The sequence below is a fragment of the Phoxinus phoxinus genome, assembly GCF_949152265.1.
Source record: "Phoxinus phoxinus genome assembly, chromosome: 14".
Taxonomy (NCBI): domain Eukaryota; kingdom Metazoa; phylum Chordata; class Actinopteri; order Cypriniformes; family Leuciscidae; genus Phoxinus; species Phoxinus phoxinus.
This window is the reverse complement of record NC_136889.1, coordinates 21,459,628-21,480,601: the sequence shown is the minus strand read 5'-3', so window position 1 is coordinate 21,480,601 and position 20,974 is coordinate 21,459,628. Positions and strand designations below refer to the sequence as shown.

The 20,974-nt window shown below is 36.9% G+C and overlaps 1 protein-coding gene across 4 annotated transcripts in view; it reads left to right on the top strand.

Annotated features, from left to right (window-relative positions):
- The window catches only part of syt16 (synaptotagmin XVI), a 25,093-nt gene extending 4,119 nt beyond the window's left edge, over window positions 1-20,974 (top strand). The window contains exons 1-7 of one of the 4 annotated variants that reach the window (XM_079635303.1): window positions 569-597; window positions 2,554-2,730; window positions 9,804-10,016; window positions 13,147-13,463; window positions 14,362-14,802; window positions 16,644-16,827; window positions 19,047-20,974. In XM_079635303.1, the coding sequence (XP_079491429.1) occupies window positions 585-597; window positions 2,554-2,730; window positions 9,804-10,016; window positions 13,147-13,463; window positions 14,362-14,802; window positions 16,644-16,827; window positions 19,047-19,360 (1,659 nt within the window). In that variant the 5' untranslated portion in view covers window positions 569-584 and the 3' untranslated portion in view covers window positions 19,361-20,974. Of the gene's footprint in view, window positions 1-568; window positions 598-2,553; window positions 2,731-3,721; window positions 3,882-4,816; window positions 5,270-9,803; window positions 10,017-13,146; window positions 13,464-14,361; window positions 14,803-16,643; window positions 16,828-19,046 lie in introns of those variants that run through there. The other 3 variants (XM_079635300.1, XM_079635301.1, XM_079635302.1) reach the window with 3 other exon arrangements.

Sequence of the window (20,974 nt, the reverse complement as noted above, 5' to 3'; positions counted from 1 at the left end):
CTTAATGTTAGCTTTCAAACTTTTCTGCGTTTTGAACAAAGGCTTTGTCAAGAACAACATTCAAAAATGTTATTTTTCTTCCATCTTATCAGAAATTAGATGTGGAATGTGTGTGCATTTCATTGTCTTTATCTAATTGTAAATCTATTAATTAAAAATATAAATAATAATATATATTTTTGTAGCCTTTCAACATGTGGATTTTTTTTACTGTATCCTGTAACTGCTTAAAAGACCATAACTGGTCTAAGCAGTTACAGGATGCAGTTCATAAAAATCGCCACTAGATGGAGATGTTTTACTATTTACAGGTATGACAAGAACTTAATGGCGATTTCCATTTTAACAGTTCACAGAGTTAAACAAAAAAAAAAAAAAAACATTTCACATTTCTTGGATAATAATTATATTTAGAGCTCATATGAACTCTGTGCACCCAGGAACAGAAAATCCATGGCAACATGAAACCGTCTGTGTTTATGTGAACAAAGCCATGCTCAAATCACTCCTCGCAGAATGCTTGAGCTGTTTCCAAGGAAACCATCCTGCTCATGCAGCACAGAGGTCCGTGTGGGTGTGTGTGAATGTGCTCACAAGGTCAGTGTGTTCTTGCCTGCACATGTAGAAGAGTGCAGAGAGCATGGTCAAGTGTGTGGAGATGAAATTCACAGCAGAATGCAGAAGCGCATATACTATCTCACTTGAGTCTTAAAAGAGACAGTTCACCCAAAAATGACCAGAATTAATTTATTCACCCTTATGTGGTTCCAAACCTGTATAACCGACTATTCTCCTGTAAAAACACGAAAGATGATATTATGAAGAGTGTTCATGCTGCTCTTTTCTATAATGAAAGTGAGTGGAAATGTTTTTGTTTCTCTCTCTTTCTTGTTTTTATGACGATGTTCCAATCTGCTTCTGTTTTTTCACACTCGTCTGTGTGAGTGGTTGTTGTGTTCTTTGCAGCGACAACTGTGACTGTGTGACCGGCTGGCTGGTTGTGTGTGTGTGTGTGTAGGTGCAGATTAGATGGATCAGTATAATAGTTGGTTTAGTATAATAGTGTTCAGCTTCAGCCTTTCAGTCAGCACACACTCAGGAGACCCTGCCCTCAGACTCAGTGAAATATTCACTCATGCAACTTAATGGTCCATTTTACACTTGAAGTGTTCACTTCAAAGCACCTTTGCCGAATATGAGGCCACGGTTTCTCTCTGTCTCCTCCAAGCAGAGATAAGTCCTACAGTAGTCAACAAATTCCCTGAAAAACATTGAGCAATGACCAATGAAATCTATGATGTACAATGCTGAACAATTTGGACAGTGTTGTAATAATTTACAATGAGTCCGTCAGCTCTTCTCTTTACATAAAAATCTGGAAAAACAACAACAGAAGAATCAAAAAGGTTTTAAAGGTGTTTCTGTTGGTCATTTGTTTAATTTATAATGTGGTGGTTATGTAGGAGAGACCTGCCCTTTTGTTTGAAATTCATTTATTCTATGATTTTGCTAAGTGTTGGGTAAGGTTGATTGTAATTATTTTTGATATGTTATTTACATTGCTGTTTAATTTTATTAGATTGATTTTGTTTGTTATTTTGGGCCTTGGGTCTCTCTGACGAAGAGTACCACTGTATTTATTTAACTAATTATTTTGTTTGTGCCGTGGGTCCTTTTAACGAATCTTATTGTTATTTCCTTCTGTGATTTACAATAAATGTATCGGTTACACTTTACAATACGGTTCATTAGTTAACATTAGTTCATGTATAAACTAACATGAGCAATACATTTACAGTATTTATTAATCTTTGTTAATGTTAGTTAATAAAAAATACAGCTGTTTATTGTTTGTTCATGTTAGTTCACAGAGCATTATCTAATGTTAACAAATGCAACCTTTGATTTTAATAATGCTAGTAAATGTTGAAATTAATATTAACTAAGATGAGTAAATGGCAATGCTGAAGAAGTATTGTTAATTCCTAGTTCATGTTAATTACAGTAGTTAACTAATGATCCTTATTGTAAAGTGTTACCAATTTATCTTCTAATTTATGGTGTTTTCCTTGGTCCTTTTGGTCTGATGGCTTGCTTGAAGCCTTTTCTTTTCTTTATTAAGTTTTGCTCCTAGCGGATGTAATACTTGTATAACCCCTTTTAAGTAAAAGGGAAATCTCATCTAGCCTCTGTGCTTTTAGAACACTTTGAAAATGTCTATATTTTATGTTATTATATCATTTTATTTATCTTTAAATCAGTTTTATTAATCATAATTTGAGGGGAAAACATTATTTAACATGGCCAGTGGCACTTTAAAGATGCAGGAGAGTAGGAATCATTACACGGTTATGAAAACAACCAAAAACACAAGGAGTAGATCTAGTGCTGTCAAATCGATTGATTATGATTAATCACAATTATTTGCATTTAACACCGTATAGACACACACACACACACACACACACACACACGAAAATGCATTTTTAAATGCATAAGGTTTGGTTTAGGGGATAGAAAATATAATTCTGATCAGTGTATCTGTGTCACCAGTCACTCCTGAGGCGGTGGGCTTCCTGTCAGCTGTGGGCATCTTTGTCGTCTTGCTGGCCATACTCTTCCTCTTCATCAATAAGAAGCTTTGTTTCGCTCGTGTTGGAGGTCTGCCCTGCCTCGAGCAGTACAGCCGGCGCAAACGAAGAGACCGTGCTGGGATTCACCAAGGACTGGGTGAGTAATGTTGTTCAGACAAACTTTTTTGCGGACTCCTTCGTTCTATTTTGTAAAAAGTGAACTCAAAGCATGAAATAGAAGTTGCCATCGTCTTCTCTTCGCTATCGTGACATATATCTGAGTGAAATGCTCATTGTGGGATGGTTGTGGTTTGCTATTGGTCGATCTCATGTGAGTGACAGGTTATCCCACCCTTGCGCCAGTAAACGTGTCATCAGAGAAGAGAAGAGTCGCTGCCAGAGGGAGAGGAGGTTATTTTGATTAAAGATTATCAGGGCACATGATTTAAAAATATAATAATGGTGTGCACAGTAAAAATATTCTTTATAAATATTTCAATTTTAATTTCATGGTGACTTTAACAAAGTTTTATTGGCAAAATACTTTCAACTATCCCATAATAATCTGGGGTGGGGATGTCTGTTTGATGACCAATGGTAGACAAGCATAATATCTGCATAATATATTCACTGAACCACGCACATCTCTGTGTGCTCTATGGGTTGTCCCTTTCTCCTGGAAAACATGTTATACATACAATTAAACTCTGCACCTTTTGGACACACACACACACACACACACACACATATTTGTTTAACTATATTAGTGAGGACATTACATTGACTTCCATTGATTGTATATGAGGTTAATGATATTATGGTCTAACCCAACCCATGCCTTACCCCCAAACCTACCCATCAAAGAAACATGTGCAACTCACTAGATTTAAATAAAAACAAGCTTTGGCCGAATTATAAGCCTTTTTAACTAGTGAGGACCAGTAAAATTTCCTCACTAGTCGGTTGTTATATTTTATATATTATAGATGCGTGTATTATAGTTCCATTTGGCCCTCACACACACACACACACACACACACACACACACACACACACACACACACGGTCATGGTCAGTATATCAGCTGGGTGTTGGAGGAAGTTCTGCCGTGCTATTTCAAAAGCAGCTCCCTTAGTAAATATTCAGTCAGTCTGTCGTGCGAGGTGTCCCGAGTCTAGATAAACGCAATGCGTTCAGGTGCCGTTGAACTGGTTTCACTGAAGGTTTGTTATAAGTAGAAAGTTGCTGAGGTGCAGGAGCACTAAATGGAGTAATTGATTGTTTTTTTGTTTTGAGGAAGCCATTCTGGTAAGTGTTTGTAGGGATGCACAATATATCTCTACCATATCAGTTATTGGCTCAAATTTAAAAGATTTAAAAATATATATATTCTGTGCATGCTAGGTTTCCATATTTTTTCCATTTAAATGACCTTTGCCATCATCTAACTCTCACTCAAAGCTAAGCTGGTAACACTTTACAATAAGATTTCATCTGTTAACTGCGTTAGTTAAAATGAGCTAAAAATTAAAAATACTTCTAAAGCATTTATTAAACTTAGTTATGTTTATTTCAACATGTACTAAATCTAATATATTACTATAATAGTATGTTGTATCTGTTAATATTATTTAATATACTTATTTAAAATAAACATTTGTATCTTAATTAACTAACATTAATAAAGATTGATAAATAATGTAACAAATGTATTGCTCATTGTTAATGTTAATTAATGCTAGTTAATGCATTAAATAATGTTAACTAATGAGACTTTACTGTAATGTACAGTGTTACGGTTAATCTTTTTTTAACACTGTTAAATGCAATCTTTGGCAAATCTCAAAATGAAAATCCATTTTTGAAACTGTACATTATAATGTTGTGATGGCGTAATAATTTAAAATAAAAGATTTTTAGTTTTTCTTTTTATTATTATTATTATTATTTAGACAAAATAGTCTAAAGAGAGTTTTAAAATCACCCAATTATTGGTTATCGGCCATTTAAAAAAAAGTTTGGATTATTGGTTTCTTCCAGAATTGTAATACCATTTAAAACCGTTTAAACAATATTATTTAAAAAGGTTTTCATCAGGTAGCTGAATGCAGTTAACTTTTAATGAAATTGTCCATTTGATATCTGTCTGCTGTGCATACGCAAATGGTGATTGTTAGTTGCACTATAGAAGTAAACAGTTCTTAAAGTGAATATGTTTTGTATTGATGTTGTTTTTAAAACAGTAACAACATGAGGGAATTCACTGGGTCTTCTGTGCATCTGAAAATAGGCCTACTTTTGAGCTGTTGTCGAAAGCGTTCAGATCATTGTGGAAAACACTTTGAAATCTGATGGAATGGCAGACGTTCCTCAGGCGGGTATCCCAGGGTTCTCCTCATGGCTCGCTCAGATCTCAGACGCTTTCTCCAATGGCTTCCGCCGCGTCGGCCAAAACCAAGCTGTTGACCCTGAGGTCTCAGTGGAAGATGAGAGTTCAGAAGTGGAGCAGAACTTGAGGCTTGTTCATGGATCTGGAGTGGATGTTTCCTCCATGGATCCACAGGAAACGCTGGTGTTGCGAGGTCAGGGCGACAGGTTTGAGTATGCCCCCTCTATGGGACGTCTGACTCCCATCAGCGAACAGACGGATGAGCTGGAGAGCAGGAGTCTGCAGGCGTCCCGCTGCTCTGATGCTGGTAAGATGTGGGTTAACAGGTGTTCCAGTGGATTGGTCCGTCGTCTTGCTCCATTTTTTTCTTGAGTCTGCTGTCCGTTTTAGTTTAGACATCACTTGTGGTTCTGTTCTTGTCACAAATGGGTGACATGCTTACTGGATAAGTTGTTGTTACCACTGTCTTTGTTACCTCTTGATAATTTTAGTGTTATTTTGGGGGTTTTAAATGAGTTTTTCCTCCTTGCTACAGTAACATTTGGCTTGCTCAATCCATTATTTTTAACATTAGAGTGGATGTGGCCAATTTGTTTTAACGAACAAAACCAGTTTGTTATACTGCTTGATATTGCAAATTGGTTTTTATCATTTATTATTCAAATGTATCATCGTAAAAACAGTGGTTTTACTGTTTACTGCGCTTTGTTATTCTTCTAGTTATTTACACTGAAAAAAATGTTGTTGCCTTAATTTTTTAAAGTACAATCAACTTAGATGTTTAAGTCATTGCTACTTAAATTACATTAAATGACTTTATAATGGGTTGAATCTTGTATAACATAAAAAGTTGAAAACTGCTTAACTTATTTTGATGAGTTAAAGCAATGTAAAAACATGTTGTATCAACTTTTTGTTTATATATTTTTTACAGTGTACGTCTAGTGGTAAAGTCACCATGAAATCAAAATTGACATTTATTTTATGGATTATTATCAATGATTTATTAGCGCACATCATTTTTATATAGCGTATAAACAGCGTACTTCCACGTTGCAAAATAAGTTGATTTTCTGTAAAGCTGCTTTTAAGTGTCCTTTCGTGAAACTGTACTATACAAATATAATTGATCGGAAATCAGCCAGGGCTCCAATTCTCTGTTATATAACATTTAGCATATTTCGTCATATTTTTTTCATAATATATCAGTTATGGGTTTAGCTTTAGCTGTATTACTAGTATTTAGATTCTTCATACTGAATTGTGATTGTTTGCAAAAATTTCTGTGAAATTCTGTTCCTTAGAAAGACACTATATACACGGACACTCATTTTAACGTGTGTGTGTGTGTGTGTGTGTGTGTGTGTGTGTGTGTGATCTTTCTGGATAGTTAATATAGTCAGTAAACTGAGAACACCCTCTCAAAACAAACAGAGTCATTATATTTACACATGAATACACTGTACACACACATATCAAATACACATGCCATGTTCACTCCCACACACACACGCACACAAATATTTAATTATAGTCTAATCTATACAGAAACACCACTGGTTCATCTTGAACATTATGAAAATTTTTTTTTTTTTTTACTGGTTTATTTACTGCATTATTTACTACATTTACTGGTTTAAAAAAAAAAGTTAACCAGTAAATGTAGGAAAGTCATTTCATTTGTCTTTAAGGGGTCGGATAGAAATATGTAAATGGGGCTGAGTTGGAAAGATTTGGAAATAAAAAATTAAAGCAAGATGTGGACGTGTCTGTCACCTATCAAGAAAACCGGTACATTTACAGTAGATGCCATGTTATTTTTATTTTTTTTAACAATCGCTATGACACATTTCTCAATACTTAGGTCACTATTTCTTCAAACTGTTCTCCTAACTAACTATCAGCTCGGCACAGCAGTTCATTTCACATTCGAAATTCACTAAAACTTGATTTTGACTACCAAAAAACTTCATACATGTCTTAAATCAACTCTTTAATTCTGCCATAACATTAGCAAAGGTTTCACCCAACAAACTAACTTTTTAACTCATAAAAGTGTGCAAAAAAGAATTTGTAAAAAAAAAAAAAAGAACTGCAGTATACTGTGTTACATAGTCTATGTTTACATTACAGTACAAAAATATTGTATTAGATGGTTATAGCCTACACCTGAAAGACTAACATCTGTGGTTTTCAGCTACATCTAATTGTTTTAATAGTATTTAATTTTTTAGATTCATAATATATTTCAGTTAGGTATTACTGTAGAAATGTAGCAAATTTCTGTCCTATTCAATTGTGTTATGTTAGGTTTTGAACTCAAGTTTAACAATTTTGAAAAGAGCATATAAACATGTGCAAATTGGCCTGTAGGTGTATAGAGTTTGGTGGTGTTTGTGTCTAAGTGAGAAATGCATCATGTCATTTGAAAGATGTCATGTAATTGAATGCATTTGTGCCAAAGCAATGTTAAATCATTGTTTTAGTTCATAGGCTGATGTGCTCACTGTGTGAAGAGTTTTGTAAAAGTGACCTAAGTGTTGAGAAATGTGTCCTAGCGGTTATAATAAACTGGTGGACAGTCTGATGCTAATGTACTGTAGATGAAGTAGCAGCATCATATTTGTTTTTTTTTTAAAATCTGTACACATGGTTTTGCTTCACCAATATCCACTTTTAAATTGCAAACCGAAAACCTTTTCTTTCTTTTTTTGGAAGAAATATTAAATGCTTTTAAATTCAAATATATTATGTTCTTTATTGTTAATTCAGATTGTTCACAATACACTCACTTTATTTAAAAATGTTACAAATGTATTTATTAACATTAATCACTGAAATGTGGCAGTTTAGTACATGTTTTACTGAATCAGAAAGGTATTTATATAGTTCCATATGAAAAGCCTGTCGTTTGAAATCTACAAGGACGTTTGTTTCGAGGGGCTCTTTGCAGCAGTTATTTTCGAGCTCTTCTGTTTGGAAGCACACAGATACAGAAGGTATAATTTATGTTGTACGGAATGTACATTAAGGAAAACACTTCAGCGTGAGGAGCCGGTTACCATGGCAACCCGCTGTGCTGCTCCTTGGCCTAATTTGTTGTGTGTGTGTGAGTGAGTGATGTGGCGAAATGCAGTGAAATGAATGGATGTGGAACTATAATGGGTGAGAGAGAGGAAAAAAAGAGACTCGAAGACACTAATTAGCCACTCTCGTGTGATTAGGTGCATATGGTAGACGTGCTTGTCTACACACTCAATTCAATTTCAATTTTCAATGGAGTAGAATAGAATGGAATAGAAAAATAGTTATTGTGGTCAAAGTTTCCTGTATCAGTATAAAGTAAAGTTTTTAGCTTTTTTTCACTACCATTCAAAATTTTGGGATCACGTTATTGATTTTGGAAAGAAATTTAACACTTTTATTCAGTAAGGATGCATTAAATTGATCAAAAGGGACTGTAAAATTAATTTTAATGTAACAAAATATTCTGTTTAAATAAATGATGTTCTTTGGAATTTTCTATTCATCAAATAATTCTGAAAAAGTTTACACAAAAATATTAAGCAGCATAACTGTATAATAATAATAAATGTGTTGAGCAGCGAATCAGCATATTAGACTGATCTCTGAAGGATCATGTGACACTGAAGACTGGAGTAATGATGCTGAAAATTCAGCTTTGATCACAGGAATAAATTATATTTTGAAAAACATTAAAACAAAAAAACAGTTATTTTATATTATAATATTTCACATTATTACTGTTTTACTGTATTTTTGTACAGTAATTTTTCACCCTTGGTGAGCATAAGAGACTCATCAAAACGACCCCAAAATTTGGTGGTGGTGGTTAAAGATTGTGCTTAGAAGAGGTTTACTTTCGGTTAAGCAATCAAACCAAAAAACAAACAAACCATAGACTTGCATTGAACAAGGGACTGGAGCCATTTCTAGGGATCAGAATGTCTTAAGGATGAACTCTTTTGATTTAGGCTACTTAGCAACAACCTGGGCTGTGTTTAAGTCTAATTTTGTATGCCCTGTCCTCACTAACTTCCTTCCGACTCGTTCACTCAGATGTACGTCATTGCTTACTTTGGACGAGTGCCCACTACTGGCAGAGCCCTTGTAATGTGTTTAAATTGAACGCCCTAAGGCTTAAAAAAACTGTAAATAATCAAATCAACTAAGCCCTTGATCACTTGGAATCTGCTATGGAGTTGATTTTATTATTTACAGTTTTTTTTTCCTTATGGATTTGTTTTATGCACCATTCTAGTCCTGTATGTATTATTGGGCTGTTGGAGAAAATATTTTTAAAAAATCACAATAAAAATTATAACAATACAATATACTGTAACAGTTAAGCTTAAAGGAATAGTTCCCTTCAAAATGAAAATTCTGTCATAATTTTCCTCACCCTCGTTTCAAAGCTGTATGCATGTCTTTCCTCTGCTGAACACAAAATAAGATGTTTTGAAGAGTGTCGGTAACCAAACAGTTGATGGACCCCATTGACTTCCATAGTATTTATTTCCTACTATGGAAGTCAATGGGGGTCTAATCAACTGTTTGGTTACCGACATTCTTCATTATCTTCCTTTGCGTTCAGCAGAAGAAATGAAACTTTCCTAGCCCAGCCATAGAATCCACCTAGCACAGTAATGACACAGCACACCCTAGCATTCACATAGAATTATCTTGGAATTATGGCTGCAAATTCAGCCTGTAGCTAAGCTGGAAGGTCATAAGTTTTCTCTGCATTGATCTTTGTTTAATTTTGGTCCCTTTTTTGTTTCTTTGTTTGTTCTTCTGTCCCCGTCCATGTGTTTTTGCAGTGAATAGTTATGGCGATGATGATGAGATTTCCAGTTTATCAGACAGCGATGATGAGTTAGCAAAGCACTTTGAGATCTCCGTTTCCCGCTCACAAAGCTTCCGTTCAGGGGTCACGGAGCTCAGCACCCAGAGCGCACCAGGGCCACATCACAAATTTAAACGTCTGCTGTCTGACCAGGAAGAAGGAAGCACAGAGCTGTCTGACTGTGAAGGTACGTACCTACATTCTCTTGTTTACTCATATAAATATAGCCACAAGCGCCAATCACTGGGTTATAATATAATCCAATTGGTCCATCATGAATCTTCACTGAAAGTTAGGGTTCGATCATAATATACTATATTGCCAAAAGTATTGGGACACTCCAAATAATTGAAATCAGATGTTTCAATCACTACCATGGCCACAGTTGAATCAAATCAAGCACCTAGCCATGCTGACGCTTCTACTAACATTTCTAAAAGAATAGGTCGCTCTCAGGAGCTCAGTGAATTCAAGCGTGGCACCGTGATAGGTTGCCACCTGTGCAATAGGTGCATTCGTGAAATTTCCTCACTATTAAATATTCCACGGTCAACTGTTAGTGGTATTATAACAAAGTGGAAGCATTTGGGAACAACAGCAACTCAGCCATGAAGTGGCAGGCCACATAAAATCACAGAGCGGGTCAGCGCATGCTGAGGCGCACAGTGTGAAGAAGTCTCCAACTTTCTGCAGTCAATAGCTACAGACCTGCAAACTTCGTGTGGCCTTCAGATGAGCTCAAGAACAGTGCGTAGAGAGTTTCACGGAATGAGTTTCCATGGCCGAGCAGCTGCATCCATGCCTTACATCCCCAAGTCCAATGCAAAGCGTGGGATGCAGTGGTGTAAAGCACGTCGCCTCCAGAGCAGTGGACACGTGTTCTCTGGAGTGACGAATCACGCTTCTCTGTCTGGCAATCCGATGGACGAGTCTGGGTTTGGCGGTTGCCAGGGGAATGGTACTTGCCTGACTGCATTATGCCAAGTGTAAAGTTTTGCTTGAACTAAAATTCAAATGAAAACTGAAAATATACAAATAAAAGCTAATTCAAAATATTAATATATATTATAATTGTGTATAAATAATACTAAAGTAACAGTGTGGTAAACCAAAATTATTTTTCCAATTGAACAGAAATGTATAGTGTCACTGTGTTGACCAGTGGTTTGTGGAATAAAGCTAACCTATGTTTCAGAAGCTGATACAAACCCAAACGCCGATATTTATAAATGTGACTCTTGTCACATCACTGTTAATGCTCAGTCAACATCTCTAACCTCTGACTGACTGTACGTTATAATGTGACGTATCACAACTAAAACAGCTTCTAGTCGGCTGTTTGTGTCTATCGAATTCTTGCTGTATGGAGCTTTATTCCTCGGAACGGTCATCACAGAATCAGTTGCTATGGAAAAGCGTCTTTCCGGTTGGCATGGTAACAAAGCGACTAGACCTGTCTGCAGTTAATTGTTCGCTGCTGTGGAGTAGAACAGTTTGTTCCCTGAAACAGATTCCATTCAGTGAAATTCAGAGTCACGTAGGACAAGCACTTAAAGCCGTAAATTACTATCATTATGATCTGCTCCGGGGAGTCTGATTGGTCAAATGAGCTTGTCCTGCAATTATGATGACTGTCAGAGTGTCAATAAAATTTCATTTGCTAAACGTGTGTGTGTGTGTGTGTGTGTGTGTGTGTGTGTGTGTCATTAGCTCTCTATCAAAAGTCTACTGCTAAATTGTTACTGCTAAATATAGCCTTCCATTTATTGGACTTACCCAGTGGAATTAAAATGTACAAATGAGGTCTCATCAATATCTCAGTTCTTTCGCAAACAGGAATGAGATTAAATGGAGACTTTTGCTTCTTATAAATCTCCTGAGTCTCCTGACTTCAGAAATGGGAACTTCCTTTGGTGTCTTAGTAAATCTGAGACATCGTTGAGAATGGTCTTTAATTCATCTAACCATTCATCTAAAACTAAAGAGTCTGCAATCAAAAGTCTTGCATAAGTTCTTCTACGACTAAATTATCTGGACTACCTACATTATTTGTATTTTTATTTATGACTATGAATTTTAGGGGAAACATCTGAGATTTAACAATACAATTTTCGGTAAGACTTTGTCAGGGTTATGTTCTGTTTTGTTCAGTTCCTGTTTGGCTGTTTTCCTTTGACCCAGTTCTCCTATGTGTTTCATTGATTCATCCTATTCACCTGTCCCTCATTATCTCGTTAGCTCCTTTGTTTGCCCTTGTACTTAAGCCCTCGCTTCCTGTCAGGTCTTTGTCCTGGATTGTTTAGACTCCCATGTTTAACACCAGTGTGGATGTGGTTGTGTTTCTTCTGTTCATTGTGTTTATTATCAGATTAAAAGACGTTCTGAGTATCTCCTTTTCTATTTAGCCATCCATCGTGACACGCTTTGCTATAAGGTTCCATTCGTTACATTAGTTGAGAAGAACTAACAATTAAAAATACTTCTAAAGTAATTGTGATTCATATTAATTTCAACATTTACTAATACATTATACATGTTAATATAGTTTAATGGACCCGAGCTTTAATTAACTAACAATGAACAGTTGTATTTTTATTAATTATTGTTAACGAAGATTAATAAATACTGTAGCATATGTATTGCTCATTTTTAGATAATGTTATTTAAAGGGATAGTTCACCCAAACGTGAAAATTCTGTCATAATTTACTCCCCCTCATGTCGTTTCTTTCTCTGTTGAACACAAAAGAAGATATTTTTTGAAGAATGTTAGTAGTAGCCATTGACTTCCATAATCCATAGTATGGAAAAAATAACTATGGCAGTCAATGGCTACTAGGTTTGTACGGAAGCTTGTTTCCGCCACGGAATAAATAAATGTAAAAATTATGACATTTTTTCACAACTGAGTTTACATCTCACAATTCTGACCTTTTGCAATTGCGAGTAGTAATGTCAGAATTCAAATTGTGTGATATAAAGTCACAATTGCAAGTTATAACGTCAGATTCTGAGGGGGGATAAAACACGTAACTGCGACTTTTATAACACGTAATTCTGACTTTATAACTCGCAATTGCGAGAAAAAAAAGTCAGAATTGACTTTTAGTTTTTATTCTGTGGCAGAAACAAGCATCCCTAGATTTGGAACAACATGAGGGTGAGTAAATGATGACAACATTTATATTTTTAGGTGAACTATCCCTTTAATGCATTCACTAACAGTAACTAATGGGACCTTATTATAAAGTGTTAGACAACACATTAGTTTAGGCATATGAAATAATTATGTCTCGTTCTTTCTCCCTCTCCATGTAGAAGCTGAGAGAAACAGTGTGCAGAGTTTTCAAGATCCCCTCTCATCCAGGCGACGCTTTGGGTCTGAGCCGAGAGACCCCTTATCGCAGAGCCCTCTTCCTGAGGGCCAAACCCCCACAGACCCCCTCTCTCTGATGGCGGAGCAGATTTCTGTGGGCTCCCAGGACACAGGGGACGGTCTGGAGGATCTACCCAGGTATGAGGGCAGTCGCTCGGGCAGCATGGGGCGGCAAACCCCACAAAGGAGCCTGGCAGTTGACAACCAAGGCTATGACAACAGTGGGGCTACGGAGAGTTTCCCTACATGGAGCCCTGAGGTGTGTGTGCTTATACTTTTTATACTTCCTACATACAGTACAATGTTTTTTTTAAGTAATTAATACTTTTATTAAGCAAGGATCCATTAAATTGATCAAAAGAGACATTTGTTTTTGTTTCAAAGATTTCTATTTTAAATAAATGCTGTTTTTGTTTTTTTACTTTCTATTTATCAAAGAATCCTGAAAAAATGCATCACGGTTTCCACAAAAAAAAATATTAAGCAGCACAACTGTTTTCAACATTGATAATAATAATAAATGTTTCTTGAGCAGCAAATCATCATATTAGAATGATTTCTGAAGGATCATGTGACACTGAAGACTGGAGTAATGATGCTGAAAATGCAGCTTTACCCTGACAGGAATAAATTACATTACGGAATTAAATATATTGAAATAGAGAAAAAAAAGTTATTTTAAATTGTAATAATATTTCACAATATTATGTTTTTTACTGTATTTTTTATCAAATAAATGTAGCCTTGGAGAGCATGAGACTTCTTTCAAAAACAAAAAAAATCCTACCAGCCCAAAACTTTTAAACATTTGAAATATAAGAGATTTAGATTTATACACGATTTAATGTCTATGTTTTAACTTTTCCATTTATAATTAGATCCTCTAAAATCTTTTTCCACAGCGATCTTCAGAGTTATGAGACCTAAATTCTAATGAATATTCATGAGTCGTCTGCTCTATAGCTCTCATAGCCATTGCTAATGGAAACACCTCGTGTGCATGTATTAGGTTTTCACAGTAAAATCTTTCTCATTTAGTTAAGAGAGGTGTAAGAAAATGGGAGATTGTCTGTGTGTGTGTGCGCGTGTGTGTGCGTGCGTGCGTGTGTTTATATTATATGCATTAAGTATGTTTGTGTGTTTTTCCACTCTAACAGCATGAACAATCTCCGTCGCACCCTTTGAGCTCTTCTCCTCGTGGACACATCTCAATATGTGGCGACCTCATAATTGCCCTGGACTACCGGGCTGAAACCCACAGACTCCTGGTCACCGTGATATTGGCCCAAGGCATCCCAGACAAGGCTCGGAGTGGCATGGACTCCTGGCAGGTGCACGTGGTGCTGTTACCTGGGAAACGGCAGAGGCACAAGACGGCCGTGCAGAAAGGCTCCTTGCCCAGGTTCGAGGAGACTTTCCGGTTTACGCATCTAGAGCCAGGGGATTTGGGTTCCTCTGCGCTGCGGTTCCGGCTGTACGCGCTGGGGAAGATGAACAGGGAGAGGATGATGGGAGAGGCTATGTACAGACTGAGCAGGCTGCAACACACTGGCAGGTTCGAGATCACGCTGCTGCTGGAGCCACGCTGTAATCTCAAGGTGTGTATATTGCTATGATAGTGTTCTCTTTTTTAAAACTGGTGTGGTTGGGCCAGTAGTTTAGTTTTTGCCCCACCACAATTTTATATGTATTATTTTATTATTATTATTATTATTATATGTATGTTTTATATGTGTCACAGATAGTATTTGTATTTTTTTATATATATATTTATATGAAATGTTAGGTCAACCGTACAAAAAAATCTATCTATCTATCTATCGATCGATCGTCAAGTCAGTCAGTCAAGTCAATCAATCAGTCCGTTAATCTGTCAATCAGTCCATCCATCCATCCATCCAAAATGTATAGTTGCTTTGGTACATTAATATTTCTCAAACCACATTTGCAACATTTGGTAAATTTGCAAACCAGTTGGTACATTTCTTAAAATAATTCATGCAAATAGCACCACACAATGGATTACCTGCAAAAGCCTGTAACTTTCTCAAAATCATTAGTTCATCTCTCAAAAGTATTCAATGAACATCAATGAACATATCAAATCCTTGTGTCATTGTTCACGAACAAAATAGTCAAAATGCTTAGTCATGTTGTCAATATAACAGTGTACTCTGACAGTATTTCCTGAAGCAAACTATGGCCAAATTAATTGTAATTTGTATATATATATATATATTTTTTTTTTTTTTTTTTTTTTTTTTAGATGGCTGGAACACATTCCATTAAAAGTTGTGACAGGAAAAATAAAAGTGAAAAGATTACAGACTATCCAAGTTAAACTGTCGACAATAAGCAGGTGGACTGGGAATAGGTGAGGTTATCGTGATTGGGTATAAAAGGAGCACCTCAGTCTTTGCAAGCAAATTTCAGAAGAGAATTCTCAAACAATTCAAGATTGCAAAGTATTTATATTTCAAGGAGAAAGCTATACATCAATTTTATGTAAAGATGCCATCGAGTTCTCTGGCCCTGAGCTCATCTGATTATCCAAAAAACACAGTGGAAATGTGTGCAGTTGTCCACATTTCATCTTGTTTTTGGGGAAAACAAACATTGAGTTCTCAGTCCTAAAGATGAAAGGGACCATCCAGACTTTCATTAGCAGCAGGTGCAAAATCAAACATCTGTCATGGTATGGGGTTCATCAGTGCAAACGGCATGGGGGACTTTTTCATACGTGTGAAGGTACCATGGATGTGGAGGTGGATGTTGGGATTGTACAGAGACATACACTGCCATCAAGATGACATCTTTCCTGGGAAGCAAGACAATGCCAGGCCTCATTCTGCATATGCCTAAACAGAGTGGTTTCATAGACACTCTACACCTGCAGTCCAAATCTGTCTCTAATTGAAAATGTACGGCCTATCATGAATACGAATCAGACATACACAGACCTTGCATCAGGCGAGATGGGGCAACAACAAAAAAATCACTTGCAAAACTGCAACAATTAGTATCCTCAACTCCCACATGATTTAAAAGTGTAATTAAAAGGAAAGGTGATGTGAGACAGTGCTAAACATGCCTCTGTCCCAACTTTTTGGAGTGTGTTGCAGCCATCAAAATTAAAATCAAAATACAATTAACACGGTCAGTGAAAAACATTGAAAATCTTTTCTTTGTACCTTTGTCAGTTAAATAAAGGTTAAAGAGAATGAACAAATCACAGATACTTGATTTTATTGCATCTTACCAAATGTCCTAACTTTTCTCGAAATGGGGTTGTACGTTAGTGGCCAAAAGTCTCTGGAGAGGATACTTGCACGATTTTACAGTGTCTTCATGTGTTGAAAAAACTATGTTTAACTACACTTTACATAGAAATACCAACGAATTAGGTCACATTGGCATCTCTCCATCTCCCTCCCCGCAGACAATAGACTCCCAGGCGTCTGTCAGCGCACAGAGTGACAGTGCTTCCTCCAGTCAGTCTGTGTCTCACGGTGGAAATCCAGAACTACTGCTGGGTTTATGGTATAACGCCACCACAGGACGCCTGTCTGTGGAGATCATTAAAGGCAGCCACTTCCGAAACTTCGCACTCAACAGACCTCCAGGTAAACACACCGTCCCACTCACACTAACAGGCTCAGAAACACATTCACAGGCATCATTAGACCATCAGGAGTGACTCTTGGGCAAATAACCTTTTGTAAAGCCGCCTGGTATTGATTCAGAGTAAATGTACTGCAATAAATCCTTTCTAAACGAACGAGCTGCTAGAACACACATTTGTACATGCACATTTTGAATGCGTCATCCTCACACGTGTTGTGGGTCAAACATCAGGCTGTTTGTATGAATCTTAATCTATTACGGTCACATCTCGCAATGATGCTCCTGGGTGAATGGAGTTACATGACATTTAATCGATCACAGAGCCCCAGATCTTTTCACATACCTCTCGCATGAGTTACCACTGGAGAAAATCACACAAACATACACAGACAGACACATACTGTTCTCTGTTATCATGCTGAGTCACAGTTTTGTGTTAGTGATCATCCTAAAGGCCAATTCACACCAAACAGACAAACGCCAACTAACAAGTTGGCAGTTGGATTTAAAATTGTATGAAAAATAACTGTCATGTTCACACTGCCCCAACAGACACCAACAAACAGTGAATGAACATGGTCAGTCAGTTGAAAACAAGCGCCAACAGGGGTAGTAACACACTGATCTGACACAACGCAACAAACGTGTTTATTGGTGTTTGTCTGTGCGGTGTGAGTTGGCCTTGAGCCACACAACGCCTCTGCACCTAATCCCGATTTGGGGACAGAAGAGGTGTCATTCTATAAATGGGAAAACTTGTGTTACTTATTTAAAAATGTAACTCAGATATAATTTAAAAGTAATGCATTACTTTATTAGTTACTTGAAAAAAGTAATCTGATTACGTGCTCGTGATGCGTGACTCCCAACACTGCATGATCCTTCAGAAATCATTCTAATATGCTCAAGTAACATTACTTATTATTATCTATGTTTAAAAACAGTTGTGCTGCTTAATATTTTTGTGGAAACTGTGATTTCAGGAACATATGATGAATAGAAAGTAAAAAATAAAATTTGTAACATAAATGTCACTTTTGACTCAATTTATTGTGTCCTTGCTGAATAAAAGTGTTAATACCTTTCACCTTACTTATGGTCCCAAACTTTTGAATGGTAGTATAAATTAATTACTAATTAATTAATTTAAAAAATCCCATAATTACATAAACATAAATAGACATAATGGGCCCTATTTTAACGATCTGAAACGCAAGTATCAAATGCGAAACGCAAGTAACTTTGTGGGCGGATCTCAGGCGCTGTTGCTATTATACCAGCGGGATAAATTACTCTTGCTCTCGACGCAAATCTAAAATGGGTTGGTCTGAAGTAGCTTCATTATTCATAGGTGTGGTTTGGGTGTAACGTGAAATAAACCAATCAGAGCGTCTTCTCACATTTCCTTTAATAGCAGGCGCGTTTGTTCCATGGCGGATTGCTATTATAACGGCGGAGTTGCCAGGCGCACGCCAGGAGCGGTTCACAGCCGAGGAGACCGTAAAAGACAGAGAAGTGACATTATATGGGGATGGGAGAAACCTACCCAAATAAGCTTTGGTTAAACAGGCGTATAATAATTTGGGTAAATGTGTAAGCTAGATTTAGGCCTATGCCTGTTTTTTTTTCACATCTTCACGGACACAACAATGATTTCCCTCGCGTGTTAATGTTTCCTTGTAATAATGTATGATTTGCAAAAATTAAAACTGCTGCGTCTGTTTAGAGAATCAAAGTCAAAGTGTATGCGCGTTGTTAACACGCTACATAATGGCTATCTAAGCATCATGCGCCCTTAAAATAGCATATGACTACGCGCAACGCGCCACTGTCTTTAGACTTGGTTTTTCCTGGTCAGTGGCAGAATTGTTTTCTCAAACTGCAAAATAGCACCAGGTGACGTTTGCGCCGAAACACGCCTCCTCTTTTCGCTGAACCGCCTGTGGAGGGAAAAGTCCGCTGTGCGCGGGTACAAAATAGGAATGATACATGCATCGGTGTACAAAGTCAATTGCGCTGGGTGCAAGATAGGGCCCAAAGCTTTTAATGTCCAAAATAACACAATTTACAGATCATTGCTATCTAATAACAAAAATTTAGATCATTGGGGCTCAAAACTGTTTAGATGAAATAAATCACACAAAGGTTGATGTAGATTTTTATTTTTTTATTTTTTATTCATTCAGTAGAGATTTAGCGACCTGTCTTTCTTTTTCAGATACGTTTGGTAAGCTCACTCTGTTGAACTCTATGGGACAGGAGATATCCCGCTGTAAGACATCCATCCGTCGCAGTCAGCCGAATCCGGTCTTCAAGGAGACGTTTGTCTTCCAGGTGGCGCTGTTCCAACTGTCCGACGTCACATTAATGGTCTCCATTTACAATCGGCGGAATATGAAACGCAAGGAGATGATTGGCTGGGTGGCTCTGGGCCAAAACAGCAGCGGTGAGGAGGAACTTCTTCACTGGCAGGACATGAAGGAGAGCGGAAACCAACAGGTCTGCCGCTGGCACACTCTACTGGATGCTTAGAGGAGAGAGATGTAATGTAATCACTCTTATTTCAGCTGGAAATTCCTTTGGGAAGGAGGAGACAGCCAAGGCCAAAAATACCCACAAAAAACGGGAATGAACAAGCAGCTTTTAATAGTATCAAACAAAGATAAGGCATGTAATTCTGAAAATCTTGGAAGCACAAAGAAACACCCACGCCACACCACTCTTCTTCTCCCTGAGAGTACTTTATACAGCCCTTTATCTGGTAACCAGGAAATGACATCACGGCGTTATATACAGACTACTCTCTTTAACCCCAACAGCAACCAATCAAAACGCATTATTGCCCGAGCCACAGGGATTGTCACCTAGTGATTTGATGAATGGAGGATTGCTTTGAAATGATTAAATGCCTTTCTTCAGATGATTTTAAGCCTCAAGTTCAGACCCACACCAGAACACAGTTGGTTGGTTATTGGTGAGCTTCTGAAAGCCCAAATGAGTGGAAAACTGCACTTACATTCATGCTCTCCAACTGATGACACTGAAGATGTTTCTTTTTATTACATTTTACATTTTTTTATTACATTTTACATACAAATATGCCATCATTTATAGTTCTGGACAGTGTTATGATGAAAGTTAGGATACTTTTATATTGCTGTTAAAAGGGGTGCACAAGTTATCCAGAGTAAGCAATATCACCAAATGACTTCTCTATGCTTAAAGCATAGTTCACCCAAAAATGTTCTCACCCTCATGATGTTCCTAACTTTATATCATTCTTCTGTGGAACATAAAGTTTAAATGTTTAACTCTTTTCAGTAATGGAAGTGAATGAGGACTGGTGCGGTCAGGCTTCAAAAAGACTAATTTTATTTCTTTGAAACATTTGACATGTGCGAATATGATCAGCGAATGAATCCTTTCACTCAATCTGCTTCAATTGATTCGTTCAAATGAACTGGTCTGGTTCTCGGGTTCATCTGAATCCGTGACTAAATGATCTGATCACAAATGCTTAACAGACCACTGTAGATTATCATTGAATAGATTTCAGCCTGTTCCTCACACAAAGTTATTGTTTGGTTTGAGAAGACCTGGAGTATAGTGCCCAAGTCATATGGACTATTTTTATGGTGCTCGTGAATCCGTTTTGAAGCTTGAAAGCTCCGGTCCCCATTCAATGTACCGTAATTGCATGAAAAGAGACCAATCCTACTTACCAAAAATAGTCTGTATGCACAGCACAGACACTTACTGTATGCATGTCCAAGAAAATCTTTTTTCTGACAATCCAAACACTGTCCTGTCATGACATTAAAACCCAAACTCTTTTTTAATGCATGTCTGTAATGCTTTATGCATAAAGTGCCTGATCTTGTCAAACTTATATGGAGGTTTAATTTATAGCCAGTGATATTGGAGATTAGCATGGGAAACTCTGAAACATTACAGATGCATGGACCTCTGTGTTTTAAAAATCAATAGTGCTTGTTTTGCATGCGTTCCTAGTCTTTTTGAAGATAAATGCATATATTTTTGTCCATCATTAAAGACATATCCCTAAGACATGACTTTTCTGGCAATTCTGTTTTGATCATGTCTGTATGATTTAGAATGGTAATAAATCTTTATTCGTTTAACACT